Raw genomic sequence first — 14,494 nt, 5'->3', positions numbered from 1 at the left:
TTTCAGAAAATTCTGTGGAATCAGGAATAGAATTATCTTTTGTTGCTTAAGCTTCTTAGTTTCATAAGTTCTACTTCCGCTGTCCTTTTTGTTAATCGTGGAAGCCATTTGTTGATAGCTACCATTTTCTTATTACCTCAAAAATTAAATAAATATGCATTATGCTTATTTTGTCAGTATATCACCTAGGTGTGCTTATTACTAACATTAATGTATCCAAACCCCCATACTTTCCACCTTGACTTGACCAGAATATTATTATCAATAATTTAAATACCAATATTGGAATCATATCGGTCAGGTGATTGATATTTGGTATAACTGGTTTAATCGGCCGATCATATGCGATTTAATCAGTTTTGATCGGTATTTGACCAGCACGGTTCAACTTAGTATTTCAAGTTGAATCGTGCCGGTATGGAGTCCGGTGTGCAGTTTAATAAGTACATGATGATCGATATTTAAAACACTGATTATTGTATTTTTAATTATTTATGTTATATCTTTACTTCTAGTTTGAAGGTATGTGTTATTGTGTTCTTACTTTGGTCTGCATATCTATATCTTTTCAACTTCAAATTTATACTATACAATGGAGTATTTGACTTCGGGTAAAGACCATGTCGCGACTTCAACATGAGGAAGCAAATTGCGATCTTGGTTAACGAGAAAACATAGATCCGTAATGTAGGTCAGAATTTCAATATATATATATGTGTGTGTGAAGGTTATAATGGTCAGCAAAATTGCTCCACCCCACAAAACAATTGTTACATATTAGAGAACCAAAGGTAATACAACGACGACACCAAACCTCGTATAGCAAACATGTGAAAAATACATCCAACCACCCCCCACACGTGAAAAACAAAGGAAAAAACCAGAAGCTATCAACACTTTTCTAAACCATCACAACACAGAAGCTCTGCTATTATTACATCTAAAGTTGTAAGGTTTTCATTTTTTTAAAAAATATTTTAGCTATTATAACCCTCCTCCTTTATCCAGGCTTGGGACCAGCTGTGCCAGGAACAGTTATAACCCTCCTCCTTTATCCGGGCTTGGGACCGGCTGTGCCAGAAACAGGAAAGGGAAGAAAAAAAATACAGGCGGAGTTACTTCTAATCGAGTCACATAAATTATTATTACACTAGGATAAATGGATAATTAAACTAACCAGTCACAAATGTACTAAGATAATTTTTTATAAATATAATATCCATTATTTATAAAATATGTACAATAGGTAAAAGAAGAAGAAAAAAATACAAATACATCCACATGCACTCCTAAGCATTTTATTTAGAATAGGGATTTCATCCATGAAAAAAAACAAACCACATTAAAAATACAACTCACTAAGAGTGTGACCCTTTGACTTAACTAAGACACCAATCAAGCTAAATCAAGTACTTCAATTCTGTTTTTTTTTTTTTTTTTTATGATTGCAACTTAATACATTGCCACTTCTAACTATAATCACTGATTAAACCGGTACAATGATGGGGATTAAATTGAATTTGTTATATAATAGTAGTTAAGAAAACAGGGAAAACTCTTCCAAAATTCTTTTCATTATTTATTTCATCTAAGGTCAAAAAAACAGGAGGCAGTTTTTGTTGTCCTTTTTTCCAACCAAGGCTAAATCTTCCAAGTCAAAAGTATCAAAAAAAAAGAAAAGAAAAGGTAAAAGACTATTCACAACGCTACTTACTAAATTCCCTATTTTAGCCACCTTGAGGCTGTTCACTTACAAAAGAAAGTTTTTCTTTTTTTCCCCTTGGAGAATGGAGACCTTGCCCCGCCCCTCTACCTTCCTGTATATACTGTATGGTCTGAGTAACCAAGTCCATTGTGTTGATGATCCATGTAATCATCTCTCACTCTAGGTTCAACTACGTATTCTCTAGCTTTATGATTGCAAGCCAAGCCAACAGAGTCTTACTCTCCCTGTCAACTTGATAAAGAAAGAAGGGCCAGCAGAAACATACCGGAGGGCCTGGAGACACCTTCGCCCCAGCCCCAGCTCAAGCAGCTAAGACGCTGTTTCTACTTGGTCTATCCCTGCAACCAATGAATGGAACAAATATAGTAAATAACTAGAAGTATAATACATACAGGGTAGACATCATACGCAATCATCCTTATGATGCTGCTGCCTAAAGCCACTCCAGACTTTTGACCGCCAGCTAATAAGTTTTCCTCAATCTCCATTGGTAAATTTGGACTCTTATCAACAAGAAGAATTTTGTTGTCTCAGTCTTGTTGAAGACAGTACAAATGCCACTTCCTTTAAAGTTTATACACATTTTGTAGCCACCGTCTTCCGCAAAACAAAAACAATGCGATAGTATCACCTCATCAACATTGAGCTATTGCTAATATATTCTATCTGCAAGCCCCATCAGCAAGATGTAACAACACTTCTTTATTTCACAGTTGATAAGACCATGACTTGCAGTAATTGAACGGGCTAAAATTAAATGGCCACATAATCTATGCAAAAGTAAAACCTAAAAGAACAGGTTCACCAACCAACTTGTTAAATCTAAGCCATTACTGTGGGAGCTCTCATGAAGAATACTTCGATTTCGTGGATCATTCAAATCCATTGTGTATACTTCAAACAAATGGTCGGCAACTTGCCCTCTTTAAGCCTTGCTGCCGTTTATATTGGTTATAGGATATCGGGGGCAAGATGTATCAGATTTCTTCAGCAAACAGAGCTTGAGATTAAGATTTAATGAGTTGTAAGGGTATAGACCTTTCTCAATGTTAACAAGAAATTACTTACGGAACCATCAAAGTCATCCGCAAAGTTATGCAAATTTTTGTTTCAAGTTCATATATATAGCATAGAGAATTAATGCATGTCTGTACAAAAAAATTTGGCATTCCAAAAGTCTGAGTTTAAGTAAGAAAACCGTGGACTGATTTAGAGTTTCCGAGAGAAGAAACTCATCTGCATCAGAGAAAGACCTACTGGAATGCAGGGAGCCCATAAACCTCCTCTAACAAGTTGGCTAAAAAATCAAATCAACAAAGATTGCCACTATTAGATACCAGGTCTTTATTGACTGCTACAACCCAAAACCTGAAAAACAAGTATAATTGCATCAGTGCCACCAGCATTACACAAGATATGCAAACAACCCTGTCTATTCCCTCTCTTTTATTAACAAATTAAAGACAGATAAAAGTCAGAATAAAATGAAAACTCGAAAAGCAGAATTCAGTCAAGATAACAATAACTTGATTTCATTAACTATATTAGGATATTATGCTTTTCATTAGAATATAATACCACATACAAAGTGCTTCTTCTGGTTCTTTATTTGAAGATCAGAATTTCACCAACATGACACCACCCAGGGCCCACCCCACATCTTCAACTTCTAAGTCAATTCCAATTCCTGATCCATTTTGCATCATTGTTCAATTGTGTCAAAAGCCAATGAATGAAAATGTCAGCCACTCAATGACAACAAAGGGGTACCCGACGAGTAAATTCAACAATTATAGAAATCCAGGAGTTCTTTCCATTTAAAAACTTCTGGAGTGAATCGTTTTCACAATTTCCCTAAACCCTAAACCTTAAACATAATCTTAACCTAAGAACTCCAATTTCCCCAGATTTTACAATTGATGAGACGATAAACTCGTTTTGACAACCCGAAACCATCCCAAAACCGTATTGCAACCTAAAACCTCCAATTTTCTCTCATTTTACTATTGATGTTACTGCTCAATGCAAAGAGGAGACCAAAATACATGCATTATTTCATCATTGGCTGAACATCAATCTAATGGAAATTGGAAACCGTACAATTCCATATTTTCTGGCACCCTGGAAGAAACCCCAAAAGACGAATTGTTACTGTTCTTTTATGTCAACAACATAAGACTGGAAAGCAAACGAATCAATTTCACAGCAACCAGACAGTTTTAAATTACATCCCCCGCACAGAAATTACTACACGTGCTCCTAAGTTGTTTATGTCCGAGGTACACTACAAAAGGAAACAGCACCCAGGGCACAAGCTCCCATAGTGTCTGCAAGGTCAGGGACGGGCTAATGTGCATAACCTTACTCCCACATTGTGGAGAGGCTGGATCTGGAGTTTCAACCTGTGATGTCTGAACTGTGATGAATCAACTTTAGTACTATGCCAACTAACCCCACGTGCATGATAAAGCATGACTAAATACAACTCTCTTTTAAAGTTCCTAAATCCAATAGTAGACAGGTATGGTCCTACAACTAACCAAGTTACCAAGATAAGTGTTAATAATAAAAAAAACATTGAGACAAGCTAAACAGAGTAGTAATATCAAATATGATGTTATCAATAGATAAATAGTTAAAGTACCTATGAAAGTCGTGCCTGATGTCTTTGCAAGTAAATCTGAAAGCATCATCTACAGTTTCTCGCTGCACTTGTAACTACATTTTCTTCTATCAAATTCATGTTTGTATCCACATTCATGAAACTACAAAACAAGTCCAAGTACCCAATCACAAACCTAGTATTAAAAAGGTAAACAATTCCCGCGCACAAGGCTCCCGTAGTAGGCGGGGTCAGGGACACGCGGACCTTACCCCCACATAATATGTGGAGAGACTATTCCAGAAATTAAACTTGTGACCTCTAGGTTGCACCCCTGGTCCCTGCAGCTCTACCACTGGGTCACATACTCGCCTGTCCAATCACAACCCAAGATTGAGTCTTATAACTGTACAGATTATTCAAACAAAGAAACACATAAATTGATTGCTAAGTACTCAAATTTATTCAAAGAGAGTTTGATCATCTAGAACATACAAGCAATGATGAAAGATGGCCATATCGACTCTGAAGCTTACTCGGCAGCCAAGTCATCTTGTTACAACATCCGCCAAAATTTTCAGACAACCGGCCAAATTGTTCCAAGTGGATGAAGCTATTATACAAAGCATCATTTGACAGCAAAATCCACATTTACTAACCTGTAACTCAAAAATAACAAAATCAATAAATAACCAATATTTGTTTTCTAAAAAAGGAGGTCAAGCGGACTAAAGCTAGCAGCATATGCAAAGTCAAACATTTATTGAAAGATCACAAATGCTAAGGATTTTTGTACCACATTTGCTCGTCGACAAGGGTCCTTGGTGATTTATGTAATACATTGTTAAATGGGAATTCATAAAACATGACCAATCTATGGTAGCTCCGAATCCTCTTCTTAGTGATCTACCAACATGTAACTATAAGACTCATCCCATAGCATGCAAACTTACCCCAACACTGCAGACATGATGCCAAGGTCAAAATGGAGAAAGCTTACCACTGAGCCCTAGGCTTATCTCTGTGCACACACAGTGCACAAAAGGAAGGAACACAGAATATCTCTGTATTCTTGAGAGACCGTTTATGTAATTTGAACTCATTAAATCAAGTTACGATATGGAAAACTTACAGCTGAGCCTAGTCTATCCTCTAAAGACAAACCTAGGGCACATAAACAAAGACTATTTCCCTTATTTAATGTTATAACTTATAAACCATTCCCGTAATGGAAACACAAGCTTAAAACTGCACCAGGAATTGCCTTCAAGGACAATAAGTGCAAAAGGCCTGCCATTGTGTCGCATAGGAAAAATAAGCATACACATGCTTTGGATTATGCCACTTCAAAAAGCAACTTCACCATCACATCAAAGCCCACAAGTTGTCATATTATAACTTCATAATTAAGTTTGACATGGACTTAAACCGCAGAAAAAAATGACAAAAGAATAATAACCAAGAGGCACATGAAAGAGAGATTTAAGTATTGTCACCAAAATTCAATACTTTGACATGAATTCAACATTCTAAAAGTAGTTCCAATCAACGACTCCTATAAATCTTTGCTGCTAAACTTACGGATTTGAAATAACTTAAGAAACTTCAAAACACCAGGTGCCAGTACAATCCTCTTGACTGCAATTCAGAGCCAGGATTAGATGCAAAGAGTCTCATTTCGTGAATGACTGGCCCATACAAAGGGCCAGTTGCAAATTGTATTTGCCCCCATGTACAACACATGTATCTATATAAATAACTATTGTACCAACACTGATACACATCCTCTCATCAAAATTCGAATGAGCACTAGTTTAAGTCCATAACTGATACTCATTGAGTTGATTATTAGGCTTCATTTTTTTACAGCTAAAAGGTAACAGAAGTAAGTAAAGTGGAAGAAAATTCATAAAAGCAAATGGAAAATCGAAAGTTGCAACAACTACAGAGGAATCGAGATTATGAGCCACAAGATGAAATTTGGGAAAAAGTAATTGACCGAATATAGTAAACAGTAGCAATGGTTGCAAAGCACCAAATGGTTCAATCCTTATAACAATCCACAATGGAGGCTACATTGCCACTAAAACAACTTAGCCACCAAGGGGGTCTAACCTGAAAAAAACTGCAAGGACGAGAGAATTATATTATCAAGTATATTCAAGAAAAAGAAAGGATAGGAACCCTCACTAGGATTTTATCAATCAGAGAACCTCAGAATAGCAAGTTATCTTTGAAAACATTTAAAATACACAATTACTCACAAACTACTAATGCAAGTGATAGATGGTTTATGGCGTCACCTAAAAAAATTACTATGCCAGGTTGTAAATGTCAACACTAAGAATGCACTTGGAACTCAGGAACTGTGATACATTGATCGAAATACCACTGAACTTGAATAACTTGCAGCAGAATGTATGAAAAAGCAACGTGTAAAAAGTAAAAAAATGTTAAATGATAAGACACAAAATTGCATACATAAGACATCAATGGTTGGCAAAATGAACACCAGGGGACTGAAACCAAGCCATGACTTTGCAAAAACACTGAACTAGAGTTGGTAAGATTTATTTATGGAACTTCAGAAACAGTTTCAATAAACAGCATACATACCTCAACTTGCAAACCACAATACTCTAATTCAGAGATCCACGACACCTGAAGAAAACAAATAATCATCAACATAAATTTATCTTACATGGCATCAACCTTTCCTAGGCTTTATATCTAACCCAGAAATTCATCATGCCATTTTTCTAGCCTAAATGCAATTAAAGTTATCAAGAAAGATGCACAAAATTAATAACGAATAATAAATGAAATACAGAATTTTTTATTGTTCAATCCAAATGGGCAAATAGCAATGTACTATTCATTCCATCTGACCTCCTGGAACCGCAGTTGCAGGGGATCTTTTTCTCCTCCAAAGGAAATTTGTAATTATAAGTAATTTCTTCTCCTGCAGCTATATGTCGTTTCGCATAGATGAAAATCTTCTTTTGACCTTCAACGCTTATGACCTTTGTGTAGCAGTTGGGCTGGCATAAGACAATAGAAACAAATCATAGGAAACAATGGCCTGTGATTGATATGATGAATCAACATATAATTTCGTGCAGGTACCTCACAAGAATGGTTTATAAATCTAGCAATCCCACCACGCACTGTTGCATCAACCTAAATACCTCATAGATAAGTAATAACGAGTAAGCTATATTGTCTTCAAGAAGGTATCAAACATCATTCAGAAAAGGTAAGCCATAATGCATGGGACTCCCAGTGCAGTGATAAAACACACAACCAAAACTTACAAACCAACTGAACAGCACAGGTAGAAAAAAGCTAACAACTCAATACTATGAATGTTACCGCAAAAAGGGTATTGATAAAAAGGAGCACAAGGAAACAGGTTTCAAACAAAATAACGAAAACAAAAATATGAGGCATCCTAAAATATCTCAGCCTGAATAAATATTAGAAACCATGTTGCAGATTATTTACAGAAAGGTAAGTGCAGGAACTTCAACTTAGTCAATTCAGCAGGGTTAATAACCAAGTAATGGACTTCATAACTGTAGGGTAACAAGTTGCCTATAAAACTGAATGCTGAAAGACCTCTACCCAACCATCAGGGCAAAAAGCGAGTACATAGTTCGGTTTCACATCAGCAGCACAACTTCTTTTAATGCATACACAAAAAATGGAGGCCAACTGAAGGGGGGGCAAAAAAAAAAGGAACCAAACAGACTAATGAAGTTGTTTTACTGACCACGTAACCATCATCAAGTCTAAAAAGATAACTGCTGCCAATACCCATCTTCTCATAAAGACGTTCACGTATATCGGATATCTGCAAAATAAAGAAACCTTATTATTATTCTAAGTCTAAAAACAACTAGGGACTGCATAATGCATATAAGATTAACTTATGCAAAATGAAATCGTTCCAAAGATGAAAATGAAGCTAAAGCAAATATAATCAAGCCATGCAGCATGCTGCAACCAGCAAGCAAAATGACTAGGTCAAACTCACTCGTGGACGAATCAATTCCCCGACGTACTCAATGACAAAGTCCTCAGCCTCAATTGGCTCTAGCGCAACAAGACCCCAATCATGTATCTTGCTCTGCTGGAAATGCAAGCGCTTTTTTCTCGCCTGACAGGGAAAAAAAAAAAAAAAACACTCCAATAACAACAAAAGACAGTATGAAAACTTTCCAACATTAACTTTGTTTTCCAATCACCTTCAATTGAGTGACTTTCAAAAGGTCAGCTCCTTCAGCAGCAGCAAGAAGATTCCGCATCTTGACCCTGTTTGTTCTTGCAGAAAGACTCTTACCATTTGACAACTGAGATGAACAAGCCTCAGAACCTAAATTCTTGCCATAAATGTACTGAATTCCTCTAACACGAGCTCTTTCAGCAGGACTTGCATTTATTGACCATTTATGCCACTCCCATCCATTAATTGAAGACCTTGCACATCCATCAGACCTAGGGCAAATATTTGGTATTCTCAATTTATCAGACTTGATTTTCCCTAGCACAACCTGTTTACCAGCTGCTTGTTTAGTAGCCTCATTCACTGCTTTAGAAACCTTTGCAGGATAATGACCCGGCAAACCATCCATTGCACACTTCCGTTTCAGCTTTGGTACTTTACTTACTTTACAAGAACAAATCAAGAAAAAAATTTCAATGATAAAAATGTTAAGTTGTTATTTAAGGCAAGTACGTATATCATACCATTTCTTACCATTTAGTTTCTTCCCAGATTGCTTATGAGTACCCAATTCATCATTTCTGAGATCATGGTTACGGCTCTCAAAGTCATTATGATTGTCCTTCGTAACACTCTTCCGAAAACGCTTCACGACAACTTCTTTTATCTCATCCTCTAGAAACATACCAATCAAAATTCCACTCACAGTTACCTCCATATAATCAAAAATCAAAACTACAAATACATATATCAATGTCAAAAATCACATACTTTGAACTGAATGAGAGAACTTGACAATTTTTCTGAAACCAGCACTTCTGAATACTGGGTGATCACTTTTTGAACTACTTACAACAGTGGTTTTCGAAGGCCGGGCACTAAGAGATGGATCAGCAAAGCCATTTGGTGTTTCAGTCCTCCTTGGACTTGCATCTCTCATAACGTCCAGCTCCACAGACCTCTCCACAGATAGATTCTGTAGTTTATTGTCACATGGAGTCGTGCACAAGGACGATGGTCCTATCTTCTTCAATGATGACTTTTTCTTGCGGTAATATGTATATTTGCCAGTAGTCAGAGACCCTTCTGAATAACCTGAACTGTAAACTTTCCTCGATCTTTCTCTTACTTTCTCTGGTACGCTAAGAATATCACCATGACGCTCTTTATTGCATGTTATTTCCTTTTAGGGAAAAAAAAATTAAGACCGACTCAGTGAGAGAACGAGGAATTGAATATTTCCACAGAAGATAATAGAACAGGACCAAATATGTTATCACAAAATCTTCTATGAAAAAAAAAATAAATCCATACCTGATTGAAACAAAGTTCATGGCACTTTCTCGAAGTATGCCAAGATACTAGATATTTACGAAGAGCACCAGCAATGAACAATGATTTGCATTCTTCAAGAACACAATCATGCAATTTAAGACGGCACATTGCCATGGCAAAATATACTCCAATCTTAGGAGCACACTCATTTGATCTTGAAGGACGGAGTTTAGCAGGTGATGGCGCAATAGTCATACTATCATTTCCCAAACCTGGTGGTTGTGGTTCATCATCTTTTGCATCATAAACCATTTCGTCTACGTGCATACGTGATCTTCTAAAAGCACTTTGCAAAAAGTTAGGCATAGAGCTTTCAGATACAGCTTGACACAAGTGATCTTGGAATCCACTATGAGAATTATCAGTAAAGTTTGCCTCCAAACACAATCCGTCAGAATCAATCCTTAATTCATCATGCATGCCGGAAGAACTGGGGTCACTAGCTTTCAGACCATGAATTGAAGACTTGACAGTGTCCTGAGATGATAGAGCAGATAAATAATCTGGTACACAGACACAAAACATACATAATAGCAGGTAATGTTCACCTTATTTGGAAAATATTAATGAAAGGGAAAAAAAATCTCTTCTGTTACCTTATTCCGTTCCTCATCCTGTAAAATATTAGTTACTTTCATTACTTCTTCCTCAACAAGAATTTCAACAAGATCAGGTATGAACACCTTTGCAGACACATGGAGCTCCTCTTCGAGACTCTCCAAAATGGATATTACATCATCATTCACAACGTTGCTGTGCATGCCACTCCAGTTAGGAGAATTTTCTTCCACAAGCATAGATGAAGCCATGACAGATGACTCTACGTGATTATCTCTTTCAATTGTCATTGGTTCAAAACCAGGAGGGCAATCAATATCAGAAGCAGAGGATTCCTGCCCACATACTAACGGTTAGACCAAGGGACCTCACTCATTTTGTTCATAGATAACATATCTTTAATATTACCCATAGCATAAGAAATTTAAAAACAAAAATCTAAAAACTCTAATGACTGGTCACTTACTGCTTCATCAAGGAGTCTATTGATGCCAGCAACTCCAGTATTAGAAGGTAAAATAATCTTCGAAGGACCAAACCAAATCTTTCTCCTCCTCCACGAGGAGGAAAACTCAGCAATAGTGTCATAAAAGACAGCATTCCACATCACTTGAGAGCAGTAATCAAAAAGCATTCTACAAACAACAGCACATGACCCTAAGAGGTTGTCAAAACTTCCAACAGATTTTGTTATGGTCTTAGGGTTGTCAAAACTTCCAACAGATTTTGTGATGGATGGAGACCATGAAGACGTCTCATTAATGCATGTCTGATCACTAACAGCTGGACAGGCTGAGTCAGACTCAGCAGATTTATACTTTCTTTGACCAGCAGTTTCTGACTATTAAAGAAAAAAAATCATAAATTTCAGATGCATGTCATAGCATCAGTAACACACCACCGATTTTAAGCATTACCTTTCTGCTGACAGGCGTGCCAACAGTTCCAGCCAGATGATCCGGTTTTCTCTGCGTTTTCCTTGCAACAACAAACTCTGAAATTATGGTGCCGAAGATCTCATCCAATACAACTCTACGAGCAGCTTTCATTATTCCAGAGTACAGATGACAAGAAACTTCTTCAGAAATTTCATCTATGAAGCTCATTGAAGAGCCAAAATTGCTTTCGACGTCAGAAGCAGATGGAAAATCAGGTTTACTTTTCTTCCACGCATTTACCACGGATAGCAACATAGAGGGCCTAAACTTATTTTCAGCATGGTATAACTGCAAAGAAGATTGTAACAAGCCCAGAGTGTGAAGCAGCATAACAATAAGACAGAAAATAAATTTCATGCGCTAAAGGCAGACAACAAAGAAGTCAAACGGCTCATTAGCACAAGAAAATAAAAACTCATATAAGAAACATTAATGTGGGTAAGCCAACTATCACAGGTTCCTAGTCACTTGTGCAGACAATGGAAGTGATGACCTGAAATGTATCGAAAATAAACTATAAGGAAATATTCTGCATAAAATAGGCTGCTCTGAACTGTATTGAATGCACATGAAAATTGAAATAGAAAACTACAATAATCAAAGTTAAGTAAACAGTGAATTAATAATCTGTAATCATTTCCTCCAACACACAGTCTTGACGGAAGTCCCGAAAGTTCAATTATACTCTCCTAAACCTTAAATTTCTACCTTCGTGCTTAATTGTCATGTTAAAATAAAAGTAATATAATATCATGTTTAATTATTCGTTGAATGTGATTATCATGTTTAATACTAGAATGACATGAATATTGTATTCACAAACTTAATTGGAACATAGATTTAAAAAAAAAAGAAAAAGAAGCTTTCCAGCTTATTTAAGAATGAAAACCAAAACACAGAAAAGTGATATCTTCATCTAGAAAAAGAAAGTCCACACACTAAATAGTATGCCACATGGTAATTTTCTTCTTCTTTTTTCTTTCTTTTTGAAATATCAAGATTAAATGTCATATTTGTCTCAGTAGATTCTCAAATTAAATGATAAAAAATGAAGCAGCTTCATTCTTCACTGAAATGAGTAAGGCTTCCAGATCAAGATTCAACACACATTCTTTTTATGCATGTAGATTATAGAGTCAAAAACAAACAGATGTCCAGGTGCAACCACAAGTTGGCAAGAGTTGAACTCCCTAAATGCCAGAATATGCATAACCATCAATCAAACAAAAATCCCCACCCTTGCTCTTTCCAGAGGAAACACACCGTCACCAAATTCTACACGATGTAAATGGCAAAAGCATTGAGTACCTCCAATTTCACACAATAATAATTAGAACTTACCATTACTACGTCACAGAGATATCCATAGTGATGCCAGGAATAAATTTCTAGAAGAGAATGTGGTCCATGTTTCCTCCCCTCATCATCCTCAAACAACCAACAACGATCTTCACCAGACTGAAGCAAAAGATAGAGTAGGTGAAAAAAGACTACCCATGACTCAAGAGACACTTTCAAAAGAAGAAAAAGCAGGAAATAGAAGGCAATAATACCAGCGGCCAAAGTTCCATGCTTTGGTTAGCTGCTTCAGGGTTTGATATAGACTGGTTCAAATTATTGTAGTTGCCAAGGAAGTCGGGTGCTAAATCTGAGTTTGGATGAACAGAAGGTGTAGGTGAGATCGTAGTTGAGGTGTTGGAGCTCAGATATGCAAACCCCGTGGCGACATGATCAGGGAACTGCTTGAAGTACTTCAGTGGGACAGGGTTGGTTAATGTTCCATTAACCACAGGATACACGGGCAGCTCATCAGGAAGGAAACCAGTCAATAAACCTTCATATAACTGCTGCTGAATATAAGGACCACACATTTGGCCACTTTCGTTAACATACATCCATCCACTAACAAAAGCAGGTGATGCATAACCAGAACCACCCTTGTCCCCTGATAAAGTCCCCACATTGTTCAAAGACTCTGGAACATCACCATCACCACTACCGCCACTCAACTGGCAGCTCATCTCCAATGCAGAATTTGAACAGATGCTTTCATCAAAGTTGAAGCAAGACGAAGAAGACTGACCAGTACTAAAGCATCTGTGGAAACATACAAGCTTGCGTTCAAAGGGGTCATTAAAAGGGGGACAAGGTAGTCAAAAAGGATAGAAAGAGCAGAATCGGAAACGCCCAGAACCTGACTCAGATCAGAAGAACCCACCCGAGAAACCGATTGTTCAATCCAATATGCAGTAAAGAGTCCAAAAAGAATCAAAATAACCGAATTTCCCACTGTATCTCATTTGTCAAAGCATTAACCGCATAAGGAAAGACAAGCAATCGATACAAAATTAAATAAAATTCAATTCAATTACTGGTAAGAACAGCGGAAGCACACAATTACTCATACTCAGGCGGTCCATGGTCGAAAAGGTTAATTGTACACGCAGGGGAAATCAAGGGGGCGAAAAAGGATTTTATACCTTCGCGAGAGAGACAGGGAGCAAAGGAGTTTTATCTTGGCGTGGAGGAAAGCAAACTCATGTAGAGAAAGGGGAAGGAGGTCTTGTGAGAGGACTTTGTTATTCTTGCTGCTGCTCTGGGGCTTCACATTGGAATTGGGCTTGAAGTTGAACAACCATCATCAGCCCACCCTACCTCTTTTTTGTGCAAGGCCCATCTTACTGTTTTGGCCATGTGGCCCAATCCATTCATAATTTTTTTTTTGAAAATAAGGAAAGAGATTGAAGAGGCTCGAACTCCGAGACTGGTGACCATATATCGAAGATTCAAAAGTAATTTCAATATAGTGGCTCAAAAAATAATATTTATGAATTGTCTTTATTATTCAGTTATATGGATGCTCTTAGAACACAAAATCCAATCCAACATCACGTACTCTAATAAATCACCATACTCAACTCATCACTTACTCGATAAGTCGCGACGAGGGGGCTTTAAGCAAGAAGAGACATGGCAGCTTGAAAATGCTCCCATCACAATTTGGATATGTTTATTCGATAAACAATGACGAACATTCTTTACATCCCGTTTTTTATTAAATACACCACATTAACCCTTTAAAAACACATTATAATGGGATATACTTAATA

General features: G+C 37.0%; 1 protein-coding gene across 1 annotated transcript; it reads right to left on the bottom strand.

Annotated features, from left to right (window-relative positions):
• Positions 1 to 1,553: 1,553 nt before the first annotated feature.
• On the bottom strand, positions 1,554 to 14,078 carry LOC119996903 (histone-lysine N-methyltransferase ATXR7-like). Its single transcript, XM_038843681.1, has 19 exons — positions 14,067 to 14,078; positions 13,865 to 13,986; positions 12,938 to 13,481; positions 12,726 to 12,842; positions 11,364 to 11,672; positions 10,913 to 11,287; positions 10,485 to 10,781; positions 9,868 to 10,365; positions 9,325 to 9,736; positions 9,088 to 9,228; positions 8,576 to 8,997; positions 8,365 to 8,487; positions 8,101 to 8,181; positions 7,455 to 7,508; positions 7,218 to 7,369; positions 6,945 to 6,989; positions 4,824 to 4,987; positions 4,371 to 4,700; positions 1,554 to 3,094 (listed from the first exon to the last, which is right to left on the bottom strand). The coding sequence occupies exons 1-16, from the start codon at positions 14,076 to 14,078 to the stop codon at positions 6,968 to 6,970; spliced, it is 3,681 nt and encodes a 1,226-aa protein (XP_038699609.1). The 3' UTR covers positions 1,554 to 3,094; positions 4,371 to 4,700; positions 4,824 to 4,987; positions 6,945 to 6,967.
• Positions 14,079 to 14,494: the final 416 nt, after the last annotated feature.

This window comes from Tripterygium wilfordii, chromosome 4 (genome assembly GCF_013401445.1).
Source record: "Tripterygium wilfordii isolate XIE 37 chromosome 4, ASM1340144v1, whole genome shotgun sequence".
In the NCBI taxonomy this organism is placed as follows: Eukaryota; Viridiplantae; Streptophyta; class Magnoliopsida; order Celastrales; family Celastraceae; genus Tripterygium; species Tripterygium wilfordii.
The sequence above is the reverse complement of the archived record's forward strand: the minus strand, read 5'-3'. Positions and strand labels throughout refer to the sequence as shown.